This window comes from Caenorhabditis briggsae (genome assembly GCF_000004555.2).
Source record: "Caenorhabditis briggsae complete genome, chrI, whole genome shotgun sequence".
Taxonomy (NCBI): domain Eukaryota; kingdom Metazoa; phylum Nematoda; class Chromadorea; order Rhabditida; family Rhabditidae; genus Caenorhabditis; species Caenorhabditis briggsae.
The window spans coordinates 11594072-11615147 of NC_013489.2; the positions used below are offsets into that span (position 1 = coordinate 11594072).

General features: G+C 37.5%; 3 protein-coding genes across 3 annotated transcripts in view; 2 read left to right on the forward strand and 1 right to left on the reverse strand.

The window, feature by feature from the left end:
• Positions 1 to 823: 823 nt before the first annotated feature.
• On the reverse strand, positions 824 to 9584 carry CBG13614 (the record flags this gene model as incomplete). The annotated part of the gene is made up of 15 exons (XM_002640435.2): positions 824 to 916; positions 1223 to 1267; positions 1318 to 1404; positions 1638 to 2437; positions 2485 to 3021; positions 3075 to 3836; positions 3890 to 4435; positions 4844 to 5092; positions 5139 to 5243; positions 5294 to 6136; positions 6493 to 7075; positions 7328 to 7420; positions 8664 to 8822; positions 8876 to 9250; positions 9531 to 9584. The coding sequence occupies 15 exons, from the start codon at positions 9582 to 9584 to the stop codon at positions 824 to 826; spliced, it is 5331 nt and encodes a 1776-aa protein (XP_002640481.2).
• A 5795-nt stretch (positions 9585 to 15379) lies between these two features.
• Positions 15380 to 16094, forward strand: CBG13616 (the record flags this gene model as incomplete). The annotated part of the gene is made up of 4 exons (XM_002640436.1): positions 15380 to 15661; positions 15712 to 15768; positions 15824 to 15903; positions 16031 to 16094. 4 exons carry the CDS (start codon positions 15380 to 15382, stop codon positions 16092 to 16094), a joined length of 483 nt encoding a protein of 160 aa, XP_002640482.1.
• Positions 16095 to 18632: 2538 nt separating this feature from the next.
• Cbr-trp-4 overlaps positions 18633 to 21076 on the forward strand; it is a gene marked incomplete at both ends in the record, with an annotated part of 16584 nt that continues 14140 nt past the window's right edge. The window contains 2 exons of the mRNA XM_045241288.1: positions 18633 to 18791; positions 20491 to 20615. Coding sequence (XP_045095211.1) covers positions 18633 to 18791; positions 20491 to 20615 — 284 coding nt within the window. The remainder of the gene's footprint in view (positions 18792 to 20490; positions 20616 to 21076) is intronic.

A 21076-nucleotide genomic window follows, 5' to 3' on the forward strand; every position in this document is an offset into this window, starting at 1 on the left:
TTTTGATTCTTTACAAAAATGAGATATATAGGCTCAAAGTGGACGATCCGGGTGTCGGTCTATTAGAGGTTTTACGGTATGTCCAAAATGTTGTTAGTTAGCCCTTTTAATTATATCTCTCAGGAATCTGAATAGACTTACTTCAAATTATAGGTTTTGTTTCCGGTACTAATCATCTAGAATACGTTGAAAATTTATTACATTGCTCATTTGCAAAATTAAAGGTTTCATAGGAGAGATTAGGCAGATAACTCGGAGGATACAACAGTTTTTGGGGTCATTGGGGTACAAAGGGATTTAGGGGTACAAAATACCAAAAAAAGGCGAAGTAGATGACGAATTTCTAGAGCAAAAATTGGTGCAATTAATTTGAAATCATAAGCAAATAAAGCAATTAAAGAGGAGGAGAAGGAAAAGAAGGAGAATTGAGGAGTGATACGTGTTGTAGACAAAATGATCTTAATTCAGAACTTAATTAAGAAAAAGCAGGTAGAGGAAGTCTTGAAAATTCCAGAAAACTACCCAAAATACAATTTGAAAAGAAAGATTATATAAAAAAAAGAAATGTTGGGAAAGAGAATGGAAAAGAAAAAGACAGAAGAGAGTAACAATATGTGTCTTATCAGCAATTATGGGGTTTAGTCGGAGAGCTGATAAGGGGAATGGCTACAAAGATGTATAATGGACTATAAATGATATAGTGGATAGGGACAAGAAGCTCGAGAAAATATACAACTAAAAATTTAAGAAAACGATTAATCGATCTCTGCAAACTCAATATTCTCATCCCTTGGTTTTATGTATGTCTCCAGAATCTGGTGGATCAAACGGAATCCTTGAACTGGATAGCAACATCCGACAGATTTGTGAATAGCATAGAGAAGGAAGGCGATGACTTTATTGCACCCGAAGTTTTCTGAATAAAATATCTTTGGTTACTGTAAACACAATGTTCTTATAAAGAGGAGATCGAGGTTTCAGCCTAAAAATCAAAAATTCGTCGAAATTTCCGTTTTTCGTAAGATTCTAAAATATTGACTGTATTTTTGTCCGAATGAGCTGTTTTTGCATTAAAAGTTGGGAAAATGAACTAATGATTTCATATGCGCCCCTCATGGAGGTTTAAATTGTCAACGCTGAAGGTGCCGCGGCGCTACCGGCTGAGCTACGGTGACTTACTTTCTCTGCTCAAATCGGACAGGTAGTTGAGCGTTCTAATCACCAAATTCTTCTCAGCCTCCGCTTCATTCTCGTTGTTGAATACGGCCTGGAAAATATATATATAGGATCAATTCGCTCAAAATTAGTTTAGTCTACCTTGTGTCCTGTCAGCTCGTGTGCTCGAAGGAACAACTGAAACTTTGGCTCCTGACGAGCTTCTGGCCATTCATTGAGGATGGTAATCTAGAAAACAAATTATTGATGATGACAATGATGAAAAGGCATGGTATCATGGGGTGTTGTGGTACATGTGGAGAACGAAACAATTCTTTGCAGACTATTTCGCTTCTTTCTCAAAACAAAACCAATGTGCATTAAAATTACGATGTACCCTAGGTGCGCCATTTTTCGATGTATGTACTCTTGAATCCTGGTCGAGATGGTGAATAAATTTAACGAAACATTTCCCCACTCACCAGATTATCCTGCATTACCATCTCAAACAACGCAACAGCCTTCACGCCTTCCAATGTCTTTCGGAATTTTTCATTTTTATGGAAGCGAACTTTTTGTTGTCCTCTCTTCTCGACACGATTGGTAAACTCGGAGGAGAACATTTCTGTGCAAGTGACGGTGCATCTGTTCATCTCCCCAAAGCTTTGGCTCCGATCGGCAAAGTCTGTGAAGAATTCGAGATCTGGGCATTCCTCCTCTGACGGTATGATATCCTCGAGGGGAAGGATCCGTGATTTTGCTCGAGGAGCATTTTTCAGGGCTTCATGGATTGCCTCATCTCTGCATATCATTTTGTGCAGGTCTTCGTCATAACTGCTATTCTTCGGTGGTGGTGCTTCTGGAGAAGACTGATCTTTTGGTCCTGGTTGATCTCCCACTGCTTCTTCCTCTTCACCATCAGCTTCGAGACGGGGCATCGATTCATTCGAGCTGCTGTCCTGTGAAGGCTTCGGCGGGTAATCCAAGTGGGGCATGGTGTTAAAAACACGACGAATGGCAGAGGCTTGAGGGTTTTGGTAAACCTCTGGTTGGGGAACAATCATTTGGCCGATTGGTGGCACTGGAACGGCGGCAGGAGGACTCCTGGCGATTGGAATGGAGACCACTGTATCGTGGCGTGGCGCTGCTCTGGCTCTTGGCTTTCGAGCCCTTTTCGGTGTCATCTGTGGTTGGGCCACGGGCTTATTTTGATGTTGGTACATCGAGTGTGCCGCCATCCATTGCGCCGCGACTTCTGGCCTAGGTGGAACAGGGAAATGAGCTGAAAATTGGAAATATGAAGTATTATCTGCTTGGATGATAAATTACCTCGCATAGGGGCGAAAGCCATGGGAACGGTAGAGTGGACTGGAGGAAGGTTGAATGGAGCAGCTCGGCTTGTCGCCGTGTATGGTGGAGGCGGAACCATCGGATGTCTCATATTCACTTGATGTTGAGCAAAATTTGGATACATTCTTGGATCTCCCAAATGGTGCATGAAGTTCGAACCCGGGATAAATTGCCCATTATGCATAAATGATCCTTGTGGCACTTGACGGACCGGAACTCCAGGATGATGGGGTGGTGCTCTTGGTGATCCGGATGGCAAAGGAAACATTCCTGGGTGGGGAATAGCTGGAGTCGTCTGAGGCACAGAGCGTCTAGGTGATAACATGCCAGACGCTTCTTGGTTCTTCTGTTGGCGTGAAGTTTCGTTGGCTTCGAGATCATTTTGCTGGTTTCCAGAGATTCCTAAAGTTCCAGATGCTACTGAATCTGGGCTCGAGCTAGAAACAGCAACTTGTATTCCATTTCCAGTGGGTTCGAGAGGTTCAGCGGGTGTTTGAGCGAAAACAGAGGCATGAACTGAAAATTGGAAAAAATAAATATTAGAGATTATCTAATCGACCATAAAGTACCTTGCATATTTGCTAGGAGAGCGGTAGAGTTCCCCGGAGGAGAGTTCGAATTAACAGCTTGACTGGTCGCCGAATATGTCGTATATGATGGCGGCTGTCTCGTTGCATCGGGAGGTAGTTGAGCGCTGATTGTAACATGATCAGTAAATGATCTTAGTGGTACATAGTGGACCGGAACTCCTTGATAATGGGGTGGTGCTGTTGGTGGTGCTGTTGGTGGTTCCGATGGTGTCACTCCAGCTGGCAAAGGGAGCATTTCTGGGTGGCGCTTAGCTGAAGTCGCGTGAGTCACGGAGGGTGCCGGTGGGCTTATGCCAAATGCTTCTCGATTTTTCTCTTGGCGTCCGCTCGATGAAGTTTCTGTAGGAGCTAATGGCGCATCAGCTGTCGAGAAAGCTGGGGCGCCATCGCTGGTTGAAGAACTTCGAACCGTGGAAGTTGAAGCTTCTGGAGCTGCTGCAGATGAGGTCATGTTGGCTCCGTGTTTATTTTGCTGGTTCACAGAGAGCCTTGAAGTTTCACGAGCTGCTTGAAAAGAGCTGGTTGGAAGAGCAGCAGATGAATTGGCTCCGGAATTAGTGGAGTTATCAGTTCTGGATTCAGAATTTAAAGCAGATTCCGGAGCTGGAAGTCCTTGTTGTAATGGTGGTTCTGCACTGCTTGTTGTAGAAGTTGAATCCAAATATGCCCCATGTGTGCTCAAGCTAGAGATATCAGTTTGTATTCCATTTCCAGTGGGTTCCAGATGTTCAGGGGAAAATGCTGAAAATTGGAAAAAGAAGTATTAGAGATTATCTTATTGAACGATGAATTACCTTTCGTAGGGTCAACAGCTATGGGAACTTTGAAGTTGGCCGGATGAAGGTTGGGAGCCGTCGCTTGGCTGGAAGCCGTAAATAGTGGAGGCAGCTTCGATAGGGCTGCACATGGAGGCAGTTGAGAACTGATTGCACCAGGATGTGCAATTGGTTTTGGCAGCTCTCGATGGGCAGGAATATCTTGATGAGGTGATTGTGTTCTTGATGGTAACATATAGGATAGCGCCACTCCAACTGACAAAGTTAACATTCCTGGAACAAGCTGGGGAACAGCTGGAGTCGTGTGAATAACGGAGCGTCCCGGTGGTACAATTCCAGAAGCTGCTTGATTTTTCTCTTGGAGTTCACTAGACGAAGTTGCCGTTACCAGAAACGGAACCAAATTAGAAGCGACTGGTGCATCAGCTGCCATGACAGCTGGGGCGGCATAGCTGGATGAAGAACTTGAAACCATAGAAGTTGAAACTTCTGAAGTTATTGTGGATGACATCACGACTGCTTCGAGGGGTTCAGAAGGCGTTTGAGGCGGAATAGGGGAATGAGCTGAAAATTGGGAATATAAATAATATAAACCAGCAAGCTGGTGCGGCTTCGGCGCGATTCCATCTATCTGTTTTTTTACTGGTTTGCAGCTTTTTTCTTAAAGGGTCGCGAAAATCTAAATTTATTTTTTCAACTTTTTCAAAAGCGGACAGATTGACACCGGGACGGACAGCCTGGTCGCCGCGCTTCCGGCGCTTCAAACAGTTGACTGGTGCGCCTTCGGCGCGATTTAATCTATACATTTTACTGTTCGTCGCTTCACTCCTCTGTCTTACTCAAAAGTTCACGTAAATTTATATTGTATTTCAATTTTTCAACGTGTGCGGACAGAGGAACAGAGAAAGTGACGCAACTTCATTTATTTATTATAAGAATGATTTTAAATTATTTGATTTGTCTATGAATTACCTTGTATGGGGAGTATGGGAAAATTAGAAGCAAGTGGTCCATCAATTGTCTTGGGCGCGCTGGTTGAAGAGCTTCGAACCATGGGAGTTGAAACTTCTGGAGTGGCTTCGGAAGTCGGGCGGGGACAAAAACTCTGACAGAGTGGTTTTTTGCGCATTTCATCATACATCTTCTGTAGCCTTTCCTTTTCCCGTTGCATTGCAAAGTTGAAGTATTGACCTTGTGGTTCTGCCGAATGGGAAGGTCCATCTTAATAAATTGAGCTATTGATTGTTCTCTGTTAATCTTAGCTCACTATGGACTGCCTCCGACACCGTTTCTTGCGATTTCAAGGGAATGACAGCTTTGGTTTCACTTGGATGGGTTGCTTCTGGAGACTCTGTTTTCTTGCTCGCGTCTTCTGAAAAACGGGAACTTTTTGAATTTAATTTTTCAATAATTTCAACTCACCTGTAATTAACGAAGAAACCGATCCGGAAGCTATCGGGACCGTAAATTCCTCTTGAAGCTTCGGCTGGTTCATTTTGACTACACGAGCAGTCTTCGGTCTCTCCGAAGCACCAACACCATTTGAAGGAACATCATCGAAATTGTCCACTTTTGAAGCAGCAACTTGAATTTCTTCAGGAGCAGCTTCCTCGGCATGGGCAGTTCCAGCATCTTCAGATCGACTCGACTCTCTCATAATGTCATCTACAACAACTTGGTTTCCTTGAGGAGAAGTCTCCTCAGCTTGGGCAGCAGCTTCACCACTTGAAGTTTGTCTAGACTCTCCCGTGACGGTAGTATCTTCTAAAACAGAATTCACAGACTTTGACTTCATATGCTTTTGAGTGGAAACATCATCAACCGGAATACGGTTAGAATTATCAGAAGCGTCCGCATCATCCGAAGTCGTCTTCTTTTCTCGTCTAACTTTCTTCTTCGTACCTTCGGATTCTTGAGCCGTCGATCCTGCCATGGATCTTCTTCTTCTTTTGGCTGGAGGCATGACAATATCCTCAATTTTCCCCTTCATCACTCTCTCCACCATCTCGTCTATCACTTTACCGCAGTCTACCGAGACAATAGGCTCCTCAGACTCTTGGATTTTCTTTCTACCGGATCTAGAAGCGTTTCGGTTATCCTCTCTCATATATCCTTTTATCATTAGTTCGGTTTCTAGATATTCGCTCGGCGGGTGGTCTTGTCTTGATTTTCGTGGGATTTTCGAACGTTCTGCTTGACGAGTGGTTGGTTGTGGCTGGATGGTCGTGGAAGGATTTTCAGTGTGTCCGGATGGTGTGGATTCGTCTGAAATAAAATATTCATTGGTTTGGGTCTCGATTGTTCAAATAATTAGGAATTGATTTGATCATACAGTATCGGGCAAAAATACCTTAAAACCTTTAATAGACGGGCACCCAAGCTTGAGCTAAATTATCTCAATTACTATGCTAGATATCAAAAATGTGTCAACTAATAAAATGTTTGTGACATTTTGATAAATGATTTATCAGTTGGCAACTTTTTGATATCTTTTACAACAACTGAGAAAATTTAGGTCAAAGTTATAACTTTGGATCTCTTAAAAATAGTCTAAATTGTTTCAATTCGCCTGAAAATCTCAGAGTATACTAATTGTAAACAAAACTAGAGCTTCAACTTACCGGATATGTTATCGATTGAAGAAATCAACTCTGCTCCCGATTTCCTCTTCCTAAGGACTCGTTTCTGTGATTGAATAACTGGAGCTTCTAACGTCTCTGGCTCCGACACTTCCTTTCCGATCGCTGACTCCTTTGTTCGATCCCCACCATCCTTTGAGCTGTCCTCCGCCCCAACAGTAGTATCCATCGAAGTTTGAAGACTGGCCAATAGAAGACCTCTCGCTATCTCCGAACCCTCCTTCTCAATCTGCGCTTGCTCTTCTGATGACCTAGGAACGGGGAAGATGTCTTGTTGAGCTTGAGCAGCCAGAAGACGGCTCTCTTCTGCTCTCTTCCGATCCTCGCGCTTTCGCTGTATCATGGCCATTTTCGTGGATCCTAATGGCCTTCCTGGCTTTCTTTTTGGTCCCTCCGGATTTGCCCTTGATCTTTCAGAAGAGGTCGTTGGTTTGGGATTCAATTCCGGGATAGAAGGAATTGGGACGGTCTGGGCGTTTATGAATCCGGGCAACCCCCGTTGTGTGGTCAAGAATTCCAGGAAGGGGTCTAGAGCGGGTGGCAGAGCAGAAGCTGGAGGAAGATTCTGAAATTTGAAGACTTCAAATTTTTGATTTGAAAAAACTTAAGATTCTAAGATTCCCAAATTCTTGAATGTTAAAATGAAAATTAGGAGATTTTAAGATTCTAGTTTTCTAATTTCTATGATTCTTAGATTTTGAGCTTTCACGAGGTTTCCAGTTTTAAAAACTCGGAAGAAGTGGATGAAAATAGAACTTTTGGAAGATAAAGAAAAAAAGTAATCCCGGTATTTTCTAGTCTACAGTTTTAAGCAAACCTTCACAGATATTCCTGGAACCTGGATGCCAAACTGCGAACTGATCCCAACCTGGAGATTTGGAAATGGAAGGCTGGAGAAGTTGGGATTGAACTGAAAAAAGACGGATTTATAGATGGGGGGAGAAGTCATAAAATTTGGAGGCGGGTTTTAAGAAAGTCTAGATTGGATATGGACAAGAAAAAGATCGCCTACGCGATTCGTATATTTTTAATTAAAAATGTGTGGGATAGACAGGGTAATGGGTTCGAAAAATGGGTTCGAAAAATGTCATGAGATTACGATTCAATCGAAAATGTCACAGACAGAAAAAAACCCATACATGTGGATGGCCGGGCCGGCCTGCTTGCCTCAAAACCCTCGGCCCGGCCCGCTCGGCCCGCCTAGGACAACTTTTCGAAAATGTTACTTTTCAAATGTGCCAATATATTTTTAATAGCACAAATATTAATCCAAATGCATACAACCATCCGAAAAAGTCAATTTAATTGAATTTTTAGCAAAAAATCAGACTTCATTAAGCCAAGGATGAATTTTCGCTCTAAAATTTCGAAATTTTCAAAAACCGGGCCGACCATGTGTAATTTTTTCCGGCCCGCGGGCCGGCCATTTTTTCCACAAGTATGAAAAAAACCAAAGGTCTGGAAAAGAATGTCTAGAAGGACTAATAAATATAGGAACTAACAATAGTAAGGAAAAAGTATCAGGCTATAAAGTATTTCTTTTTTTTCAAAGATTCGTGAAAACTCCGAGTGATGTTGGAAATGGAAATTTATTACCCCACAAGATGTCAATTTCCTCATTTTCTCATACCTAACTGCTCTTAAAACCCATCATAAAACCGTTATGAAGGGGAGTCGACTCTAGAATATTCTTACGATTCGAAAAGACAAGTGCTCCAATGTACTTCTTCTCCAAAAAAGGAAATATAGTCGTTCTCAAGATTCAAAGCAATTAATTTGGCTGAAAATGTAGAAAATGTCTCAGAAATAGATTTTTGATGGTTTTCGAATTGAAAGTTTCTGACTCAAAATTCACTAAAATTTGTGTGTGAAAATTATATCTTTGAATCCTTGATTCCAAGACTTATAGGCTTCAAAAATTTAAAAGACTACATGATGGCCTAACTTTTGGAAGCTGAGTTTTCTAGGCCATAATGGTAAATGGAAATTCTGAGAAAATTCTGCCATCATTAAAGATGGCCTAGAAAACTCACCAGAACTCACCAGTTTTCTAGGCCAAGATTTTCCGATTGTCTTTTTTGAGTGGTTTTTAAACTTTAAATTGATAATAGCAAGATTTTAGGAAACCGAAAGTTTCAAACTTGTGAACTAACTTGTCCAAATAATCCTGCGCTTGGCATATTCATCGATGGTGCTCCAGAAGAATCTCCTTGAATAGATGACGATGTTCCGGATGACGATGGTCCTCCAGAAGTCTCCAAAAGTGTGTTGAGTGCAGGAAGTGGCTGACTCGTCGCAGGACCATGCGCTGGCTAAAAAAATTACTGTTCTATTTGAAAACAATTATCAGTTAATGATAACTCACATCACGCTCTTCAAGTTCTGGCTCGTTTGGATTTGTTGGCTTGGCTTCCTGGAGCCATGCGACCAACCCCTCCTCTTCCGAAGGTTCCTTCACAAGACTTCTGATGAAAGCTTTCCTTTTGTGTGGAGTATCGAATGTTTTGAGAACCAAAATGTGTCCGATATCTCTCCTCACTTCGCAGAGAAATTCTTTCGTGCGATTCTCTGATCTCAACTTTGTCTTCACCTTCTCTGTCCAATTATGGATCACTTCTTGATACAGGGTTGGGTCTTGACGCACTAGCTCCAGTTCAGAGTGGATGTGATCGGTGGATGATGGTTGAATCGTGGATGAAGATCTTGGATGAAGATCGGTGGATGAACACGATGATGATGACTGGAATTAAAATAATGAAAATGGTGTGTCTTTAGCTAAATGGTGATACTGTAGTTCGTGTACAGTGACTAGTGTTGGGCAGTATATTTCGTGTTGCTCTATTAGAACAATTGAACTTCAAGCTTAATTATCTCGCTTCCAATGAGAGATATCAAAAATTTGTCAACTGATAAAATGTTTGCCAAAATCTCACCTACATTTTTGTACTTTGCAAATGTTTTATATCTATTACAGAAATAGAGATAATTGAGCTCCAAGTGCAATGATGAAAAAAACAAACCTGGTGTGTCGAATCCCTCGGTTCCAAAGAAGGTTTTTCAAACATTCGATCCATTTCGAATTTCTGAAAAATCAAAAAAAAAATTTAATATGGGGAGACTACAGTAGTTTAAGTTTAACAGAAAAGAAAACTGGAAATGCTGGAAACGATACGGACATCTAGACATCTGGACACACCGGAAGTAGTGAAAATTGGTCAGAAATAGTCCTTAGATTTCGCAAAAATGAGCCCGCAACAATAACGCTTAAAAATTATCAAGTTTGGGTCACAACAAAAAACCCAAAAAAGAAAGATTAAGGTGGCGTGTTGTTCTTTTCAGAACTTGCAATAAAAGTTGCTCTTCAAAAAATGAAAGTCACCCGAAAGTGGATTTCCTAATCTAGTGTGAGTGAGGTCATGAAGAGCAGAACATAAAAGACCCACACAGTTAATCTAGTCTAATGGGCATAAAAAGAAAGAATAGAATGTCTTGTTTACAGTTTTTTTTGGGTTTTTCAAAAATGACAAACCGGGAAAGAAAAGACCAGCAGAGAGCTCAAAAATCGATAAGGATCATAAAGCACGACAATTAGTATGAACAAATATCCCTGATAATTATTTATCATTAACAGTTATTTGATTACTTTGCAAAGTTTTACACCTCATTTGCACATGAATGACTAGAAATGACTATGTATCAAAAGTAGGCAAATAAATTATACAAGAAGACACATGATTTTTTTTTTTGAACGAATGCGAATCGATTCGATGGAGCAGATGTTCAAAGAAGAAGAGAAGGGAAGCTGAACTTTGATCTCAATTATCTCAACTCTAATTAAAGATGTCAAAAAGTGGTCAACTAATAAATGTCTTATCATAATATCAGCAACATTTCATCCGTTGACAACCGTTGTCTTTCATGGGAATCGAGATAATTGAGCTCAAAGTACACATATACGCTAGGCTGTTATCAGATCAGTTGCGGCAAACAAATTGAAAGGAAAAAACAAACAGATGTTGACCTTTAAGTCTTTTTCGAAATTACGAAATCCCAAATATCAAAGGAATATGAAAAAGGGCTCTCTTTTTTGTGTCGGTGTGTTCTTTTTAACCCGCCCCATCGATGCAATCGAAGGGGAAAAAAATTAAGAAAAGGCTATGGGAAAGTGTACTGAACAAACTGTATGCCACAAGAAGAGAGAAAATTTGCAGCTAAAGCTCGAAAGTTCGAGAAAAAACAGGGAAGTAGTTGCACTAATAAAAAGGGGATACTGTAGTTGAGGGCAATGAGCAATAACATGTTGACAAGGGGGAATGGTTGTCTTGTGATATCACTTTGTGTGGAAATACATATCGACTTGAACAATGGTTAAGTGGTTTTTCAAACGACCAGATTCTGATCATGAATCATTACAAATGCGAGCCACCCTCCCCACAGGCGTTCTTTCGCAACAGTGAGGAGGCCACGCCCCTTTTCCCACATAGCCCAAGTAATGCGAGAAAAAGGGCGTGGCCTCAAGCAATTGTTTAAAAAATAGGGAAATCTGACACAGGTTTTCAAAAGCAATCGCTGAAAATTAAATCTGGCAGAGTGTAAAACAGTGTAGCCAAACGAAAAGTGTATATGTAGAAAATAGACGCCAAAAATCCATTAATGTATGAATATGGAAATTTTGGGAAAATTTTTGGTCTATTGGAAACTGACAATAATGAGAAAAAGTGTTGTGGTGGTGTTGAAATGTACGAAAAATGCGTCAGTGTTTTGTCAAGAAATAATATTAGAATTTTTAAAATTTTGGAATCTAAAAGCCCACACTTTACGTACACTTTGAGCTCAATTAGCTCGGTTCCTATAAAATATATTGAAAATTGATTAACGGATAATATATAAGTGGAATTATGTAATACGTTTTCTTAGTTGACAACTTATTGATATCATTCACCGGAACCGAGCTAATTGAGCTCAAAGTGATGGTATAGGGTGACTAGACATTCTGTGGTTTTTGGAATCGTTAAAATTGAAAATCCCTAAAACCTGATCGAAATTTCAATTTCCGAAACTTTAGAAGGCTCAAAACGAAAACTACCGTAACCCCCGATTTTCGGCGATTTTCCTACAAAAGTCCAAAGATCCTGTTCTCTGAAAAAACAACAAAAAGAGCTGATAAAAGTGGTCAGAACATTTGACCGAGAAAGAAAAGTGACAAGAAAAAATGATTCACACCAGGACAATCATATTTTTCATACACCCATCTCATTCTTAGCAGGCAAACAGAGATAGAGAGACGCAGAGAAAATTTAAATTGTAAAACAATCGAAGAGAAATGATGGGGGTCAAGGAGAATGCACTTTTAACATTTAATGGTTTTTTGTAGGTTAATTATATCGATTACTGTAAGAGATATTAGAAAAGTAGTCAACTGATAAAATATTGGTAATATTATCGTTAACAATTTATTAGTTGACAACTTTTTGATATCTTTTATATGAGCTGAGATAATTAAGCTCAAAGAGCACATATGTGGCAAAAAATCAAATCTATAAGAGTGGGATACGGTAGATTTCGACAATTTTATGAAACCAAACGTCTCTTTTTTATCACCCAAGAAGGTGAAAATGAGAAAAAAAATCGAAACCACCAGACGATGAACGACACAACGGAAACGATGGAAACGCAAAAAAAAATGAAAAGATAAAAAAGAGAAAATTTTGATGGATGTGATAGTGATAAAAAAGTAGAGGAATAGAAGAAAGGATAGATAAAGTGAAAGGAAAAAAAATACATTTGATAATAAAAAAAATAAAAAAGACCAAAGGGAAAATATGGGAAATTGTAAAAAAAAGGAGGAGAGAAGAGGACAATTTAATTTTTTTTATTTGAGAATTTTTAGAATTTGATACTCTTTAATTTTGAGAATTTTTTTTGAGAAATTTTCAAATTTGGAGTTTTTCAAACTTCATAACTTTTGGAATTTGAAAAATTTCCAAATTTTAGAATTTATATTAGAATTTATAGAAAAAGACAAAGATTTTGGAAAATGGGAAACAAGTAGAAATATTTTTTTTTTAATTTCAAAAATTTGGGATACTGTAGTTTTTGGACATTATTAACGATGGAAAACCATGATTGTGAGAGTAAAAATTAAATTTCCGAAATTTTTTGGAAAAGCGGATAACCGGATTTCCAGAACAAATCTGCTGGAATATAGAAACCTAAAAATTCTCAAAATTTAGGGAAAAATCTACCGTATCTCAAAATTTTACAAATCTTCGTATCAAAAAAAAAACTACCATGACTCCAAAATTACAAGATATCTACCGTACCTCCAAAAAATATATGCCGTATCCCACAATTATTAAAACCTACCATATCTACCGTATCTCAAACTGCCTATCTCTAAGTTTGAAAAAATCTACCGTACCATCTTCAAAATTTAGAATCTACAGTATCGCAAAACAAATATAGTTACAGTACCCCTCTAAAAATTCATTTACATTCTTGTTCCACAAAAAAAACGCCCGCCAAAAAATTCAAATTATGAATCCAAAAAGACCTTATCCTTGTCCTTGAGGCCTCGCTTTTCAAAACATAACGCACTCGACCACGACCTTTTCTTTTTTGTATGTCTGAATAACACTTTTTTGAATGTCTATGTTTTGATTAGACCACAAAAAAAGGGGAAAGATTTACAACTGTCCCACCTGCTGGCCCATGAGAAATTTGAAACTTAATGACAGATGGAGGCGTTGAGCACAAGGGTGATGATCGTAAAATAGGGTTGTAAATCTGATGCGCAAAAAGTTAAAAGGGTCTGGAAGAGGTGTGTAGATTGTTATCGGAAAAGAGAGAGAGAGAGAGAGAGAGAGAGAGAGAGAGAGAGAGAGAGAGAGAGAGAGAGAGAGGGAGAGCTGGAAAAGATGGAAATCAAACGTTTAAAGTTTCAGAACTTGCAGAATTGGAAAATTTGGTTATCGAGAAAAAATGATATGTTTTTCCATGAAATTAAAATTTGTATCGACAATAAAATATTTTTTAGAATCTGAAAAAAAAAACGAGTTTTTCAAACGAAATTCTAAACTTTTCAAATTTCTTCGGTCCCTAGTTTTCTCCAATTTTCAATTTCCCATATTTGAATTCATTATGATTCTGCTGAAATAATTGATGATGTTTTAATGTTTGCTTCATTTTTGGTTCTCGATTATGAAAATACCGTATTTCCTCTAATAGAAGCTCACCCTATTCGTTCACTGTGAGTTTATATATCTCGGTTACTGTAAGAGTAATCGAAAAGCTGTCAGCTGATAACGTTTTTATCATATGATCATCACTATTTCATTAGTTAAAAACTTTTTGATATCTCTCACAGGAACGGAGAGAATTGAGCTTTTTTTCAGATTTCAAGTTACCCGTTTCTCTGAAATTCAGCTTTCCGAATCGCTTGCACTTTTCCATCCACCCCCTACATTTTTGACCATTGGAACTAAAAAAGATACATTTTTCATGGATACCTGCGTATTTCCGCTAGTACTCTTTTTTCTTGGTTTTTTGAGATTTCCTTTTTTCTTTCTCTTCTTCCTTAGTACATTTCTGAAAAGTAGAGAGATGAAGGTATAGGTTAGTACTACTACTAGATGATGTCTGTCTGTATATGGTGGAGGTGGAATGAGTGACAGAATTCCTGATTCTTGGGGTCAGATGGCGTGGAAATTGGGGGAGGAGAAAAGGCTTGAAAAACATTCAAAAGTCTTGGAATCTTTCTGTCTTTAAAATTCAGAAGATTTCTTTTTTATCTTGCAGTATGATTTTGAAAAAAAATTCGATTTTTCAGGGTTTTTTTGAAAACTTGATTTTTGAAATAACTTGATTTCCATGATTTCCAAGAAATAGATTCTCAAATTTTCAAAAAAAACGACCCCTGCTTTTTTCAGTTTCCCTTTTTTAAAAAAAGTGTTTTCTTTTGTTCCCAAAACTTCGAAAAAAGTACCGTAACTGTAATTAAGTCGTCACATAAATCAACGAAGTTATGTTGGGTATGGGTAAACCCATTTTGTGAAAACAACTGTTCTGGAGGTTATGAATTTATATTTTTATGGTATCTAGTTTTATTTATTTATTTATTTATTTATTTCAACGAAGGGGAGAAAACCACTAACACGTGAAATGTCTATGAAACTAGGAGATATAACAGGAACATACATTTGTAGTAATTGGGAGATGAGTTTTCACTTTTTTTTTCTGAATTTGAATCATTGCTTAGTGAACAAAAATCAGTCTTTTTGTCTAAAGTTTTACAATATCCTTTTGATTTCCGAATATTTTCCCCCTACACAAGCCTGTGCAAAAAGACGACTGGCCGGCCGCGGCTTTTTTGTGAAAGCCGTGAAAAGCCGCGGCTAGCCGAGGCCGGCCGCGGATAGCTTCATGAAAACGCGTGAAGTGAAAATCAATTAGTTTTTGAATAATTTCTTTTTTTGTCCTAATTTTCAAAAAAAAAATATTTCTCATGAAACAATTATTTCAAAAGGCCGTGAAAAGCCGCACGGCTAGCCTGGGCCGGCCGCGGCTTCTTCGAATATTTTTTTCTGAAACCGTGGCCGGCTTGGCCGTAGTAAAAACGGCCGGCCGTGGCACAGCCTTGCCCCTACAGTAATACTTTTGATTTCTGAATATTTTTTTTCTACAGAATCTTTTAAACTTTCAAATATTTTGCCCCTTCAGTAATCCTTTTGATTTGTTTTCATTTTTTCTTACAGTAATCCATTTCGTACTTGATTGTTTTCCCTACAGCAACCCTTTTACATTTCAGATTTCTTCCCTACAGTAATCCTTCTGATTTTCAAATAATTTTACTTAAAGTAATCCTTTAAAGATGGGGGGACATGAAAAAAATAATGTTCTCGAAATTCCGTTCAAAGATGCCCCTCGAGGAGTTGAACTTGTGAGGGCGATGATTGAGGGTGCGGCGCCGCTACCGACTGAGCCACGCGGGCAAAGAGAAAGCGCCCGCCCGATTGCATACATAAAGGCGAGGACGACAGCTATACGCAGAGTGACATTAAGCGTTGTACACCGTGACGGTAGAATGCATACTCTAGCTACAAAAAAACTACGAAAAATATCCTGTCCCCCCACCTTTAAAAAATTCAAAGAAGTTAATATCAATTTGGTTATTTTTTCCAGTTTTTGTTCCAAGATTTTTAGGAAAGCATTTTTCCGATTTTTCAAAAAAAAATTGTTTGTTTTGAATTCTTGGAAAAGGTTTTTGTGATTAATTTTTTTTCTGAAAATTTGGATTTTTTAGTTTTTTTTTCAGAATATTTTTTTTAATCTGTTAAAAATTTTTTTCAAAATTTCAGAATTTTTTCAAACTAAAAAGAACTACACAAAAATAATGTAAATGAAATATTTCAAAGTTTTTAAATATATCAAAGTTTTCAATCTTCAAAAATAGACGGACTCGAACTAAAAAAAGGTTTTTTTCAGGTTTTTTTAAACAAAACAAATTTCAAATATATTCTAGGTCATTTTTTGGATTTCTAGAACAATTTTCAAATCTTTGGATTTTTTTAAATCCAAAAATATGATCTTTCTCATTTTTCTAACACCAAAAAACGAACACATTTTCTCATTCCTTCTTTCCTTTTCTCTTTTTTTTCCTTTTTTTTCTTAATGACCGGGTTCCCCAGTACTTTGCGGGTACTCTCTTCCCAGCCATTATGTCACCTTTCACACAACATAAAATCCATAAACCCCTGAACCTCATTTTTTCCCAAAAACCCCTTTCCCATTAATTACGACTCTTCTCAAACTTTCCAGATGTTTCTCAAGCCCCGCCCCCTCTTCTATACTTTTACTTTTTTTTTCTTCTTCTTCTTCTTCAGAAGTTTTCTGTTTCTTTTACCCCTTGAATCCCATTGGAGACGCTGGTCCCTCTATCCCAACTGACCGGAAATGGTCATTTTTGGTCCACCTGCTCTCCTTCTTCTTTTTTCTGTCCCCCTCCCTTCTCCATGGGTAACCAACCTAAACGGGCTATTACTTTTGAGGGCTACCACCTTGTTGCCGACGACTAGACTAGTTGGAGCCATTTTATTGAGCACATTTTTTTAACATTTCGAAATCTTAGAATTCATTTGGCCTGAACGTGTCTTCCTTTAACAGGACGTCACTCCATACTTATAATTTGAGCTCAATTATCTTGATTTCTATGAAAGATTTCAAAATTTTATCAACTGATAAAAAATTTTTCATATTGGGTCTAAAATTTTATCCGTTGACAATTTTTTGATATCTTTTACAGGAGACGAGATATATGGGCTCAAAGTTGGGGTTTTGATTGAAGTGTTTATGAAAAAATGATTTAGAATGTGTTGAGCTTTCGATTTTCGAATTTAATTACTCCAAATCTTCTTTGAATCTGAATTCCCGAGATTTCTGGATTTCATTAGTCCGTATTCTGGGCTCCAGATTCCTGGAAAGTCTATCTCTTCCGACTTTCGCATATCCCGGTTTCCGAGAAAAAAAGGATTTATTCCGAATTTCCAGCGTGAATGTTTACGAGAACTTGTTTCTGAACTTCCGCTAAATAATATCGTTTGTGTTTTTTAAAGACTTCCTCTACACATTCGAGATGTCCGTTATACGGACTCCGTAAAGTTTTTATTGGTTTCGGTTTCAGGTATCAGGATGGATTCCGCATCCCGGCTTCTCAAAAAAAATTCCGGACATTTTTGCTGAATTCTTTTGAAAATTGACAAGCAAGCTGGTGCGCCTTCGGCGCGATTCAATCTAGTTTTTTACTGGTTCGTCGCTCCACGCCTTAATTGTTCTTAAAGGATCACGTAAATCTATTTTTTTAATCTTTTCAAAAGTCGACAGATCCTCAAGACAAACAGATGCCTCTAGCGTTTTTTATATAAGGAAGATTACTAGAATATGAAATTTCTCGTAGCGATGATTTAAATGAAAAAGCAACTTTTCTAGATAACTCCTTTACCATTGTCAGTTTTTCTTGCTTACCGTGAGACTTGTTATAAAAGGGCACACACTGTCAAATTTGAGCTCAATTATCTCGGTCAATATAAGAGATATCAAAAATGTGTCAACTGATAAAATATTGCGGATATTATGATAAACAATTTATTAGTTGACAAGTTTCATATCTCTTACAGGTAAATAGGTCCCGAGCTAAAGTTTAGGGGGCTCTTTTATTACAGGTTTTACGATATTTCAAATTGAAAAAGCGACATAAGCTTCAAGTTCAAACTTCAGTTTTTTTTTTCTAATTTTCTTTTTACGAATTGCGAATTTTGAATAGAAAATTGAGTTTTCGAAAAATTCAAAAAATACGAATTCGCTTTTTGCAGTTTTCAAGATTATCAAATTCTTAATTTTTTAGATTATAATATTACAAATTTCTTAAATTTCCAATTTTCAAGATTCGGGAACTCTGGATTCCTAGATTTCTATATTTGACAAAAATTTAAATCAACCAATTCTCAAAAAAAATTCTAATCATTAAAAAAAAGTAGTTTAATGATTTGAAAATTCTGAAATTCTGAAATTCTGCAACTCTAAGATTATGAAATCCTAAACGACTAAGATTGTGAAATTCTGAGATTCTAAGATTCTAAGGTTGGGAAGTTTTGAGTATTAGACAGTTTTGGGTATTAGACAGTTTTGGGTATTAGACAGCAGAGTATTTGACTTCTAGATTTTAAGATTCCCCAATTTTCAAATTTTTGATATTAATAAATTTCCAAATTCCACCCACTGCTATGATTCCAAATCTCTTTAAAACCCTAAGTACTTTTTATTCTGCAACTCAACCAAAAATCCTCTCCCCCCACCAAATTCATATTTTATACCTAGTTTTCAGTGTCTCTATTGTTAGTAGTAGTTCCTTCTTCCCCTTATTCTGAATACCCTTCTCTTCTTCCACATATTTTCTGAACCTTCTCTTCTTTTATTTTTACTTCTTTTTCTCGTTATTATTTTTGCTACATACACTTGTCTCCCGTTTCGTAATATGAAAATCTGAAAATGAAAATTTCAGCAAAATTAGGCTCTACAATATATTCTTAGTTCTTTTAATATTAATATTTGAATTGATCCCGGTGAAAATGGATTCGCCACGTGGCGGAATTCTAGGAAGAGCTCTCCAGGAAGCATCCACGTCATCATCTACAGTAATCCGAGATAGAAGAGCATCACATGATGTGGATATTGATACAGTACCAGTTCCAGTTAGACATCTGGGAATTAGAAGACCGCCCATTCAGGTGAGTGAGATTCTGAAATTCTGAAATTCTAACTCTGGAAATTCTGAAATTCTGAAATTCGAAATCTCTGAAATTCTTAGATTTTCGAATTTCCGAGATTCCGAGATTCCGAGATTCCGAGATTCCGAGATTTTGGTATTCTGAGATCCTGAGATTCTGAGATTCTGAGATTTTCAGATTCTGAAATCCTGTGATTCTGAAATTCCTAAAATTTTGAAATTCTGATATTATGAGATTCTGAGGTTCTGCAATTTTGAGATTCTAAAACTCCAATATTCTGAAATTTTGAGATTCTAAAACTCCAATATTCTGAAATTTTAAAACTTTTAAATTCTAAGATTCAAAGACTTGGAGATTCCGGATTTATAAGATTTTTGGATTGTGAAAATCACATATTCAAAAGTTCTAAAAATCGAAAAATCTGAAATACTGAGCTTTTGGAATTCTGGAATTCTAAAATTCTGAGATTCTAAGGGATTCTGAGTTTTTCAGATTTCAGAATTTCTGAGATTCCCAAGTTCTTAAAAACAGAATTTGAGAATCCATGTTTCTAGAAATTTCAACATTTTGAAAGTCCGGAAAAAGATTTCAAAAACTGGAATTCTGAAAGTTCAAGAATGCGTAAATTTCAAAATGTGACAATTCCAAAACTCTATTTCCATATTGAGCAATTCCAGAATTGTTTAGTTTCGAAATTCGGGCTTCCAGATATTTGAGTTTCGAAACTCTGAAATTCTGAGATTCAGAGGAGATTCTGAAATGTAAGATACTGATGGATTTTCGGATTTTGAGATTTGAAAAATACTATTTCTGAAAATTAGAAAAAAACTAAATTCCTAGCCAAAAAATGAGACCTACAAACTCTTTTGTTCTACTTTTCCGGAAGCGATCTCGTAAAATTTGGTGTATCAACTTTGAGCTCAATTTATTTTATCTTTTGTTGAAGATACTAAAAATTTGTCAACTAATAAAATAATTTTGATATTATGATAATTATTTTATCAGTTGACCACTTTTTGATATCTTCTACAGGAAATGCGATAAATTGGCTCAAAGTTGACAATCGGAGGTTACCGGTTTACTTTGTACCATAGAACTTTGACGCTATATAATCATAGAACTATGGAAAAAACAAGCTTTTTGATTTTTTAATATTTTCATTTTGATCTCTTCTGTTTCCATTTTTACTATATACATATATCTTTCCTTTTGCCTTTCAAAAAATGTCCATGCTTCCTCGATAATATGGGAGGGGTAAGTGTACCTCCCCGTCTTTCTTTTCCGTTTTTTGTCAAAATTCTTGGTCCCTCTTTTTCTTTTTTTTTTTCTTCTGCTACTATTGGCAACAAACAGATACGAAAAAATAAGAAGAATATGCAGAAAAAAGGAGGAAAAGTGGTTTAGATGAGGAAATAAGGTGTGTGGTGTTTGATGGGTTTGGGATATAGCTGGGTTGGTTGCACTTGAATTTATATATAAAAGAAAACTATTGGAGGTCTTATGAACTTGTATGTTTTGAATACGGGGACAAGAAGAGGGACCAAAACAAAAGATTTTGGAGACAATTATTGTGTTTTAGAGGGTTCAACTGGGTAAAAAGCGTTCTGAGGGTGCAAAATTAGAAATTTTGCAGACATTTTATACCGCTGAATTTAGGATTTCGTATCATAATGGCCCCAAAAATGTTTGCCCTTTTCAGATGCTCCCACACTCTCAACCTGGTCCATCTCATGTGTCCATAGTTCATATTCCTGGTGGACCACCAACGACTTCTTCCACAACAGAGCACACATCACATCGCATTGAGTCTGGCAGGCTTCTGAGGTAAGTACACAATCTTGGTCAGAAATAGCGCCCTAGTGAAAAAAAGATTTTTCTACAAAACGTTTCTAACTAGAGTTAGCAGGAGCGCGATTTCCGCACAATGCTTAAGGACACAAAAATAGCTCCAATTGAGTCCGCCCTATGATTGAACTTTGAGCTTTATTCGGCTCCTAAACACATATCAAAAATTTGTCAATTAATAAAATGTTGGTGATATTATGATAAATAGTTTATCAGTTGAAATTTTTAGATATCTCTTGAAAGAACCGAGATACCGTAAAACCTCTAATAGAACGACACCCGGATCGTCCACTTTGAGCCTATATATCTCATTTTCTGTGAAAGATATCAAAAAGTGGCTAACTAGTAAAATGTTGCTGATATCCTGATAAACATTTTACTAGTTAACCACTTTTTGATTCTTTCAAAAGAAGTGAGATATATAGACTCAAAGTGGACGA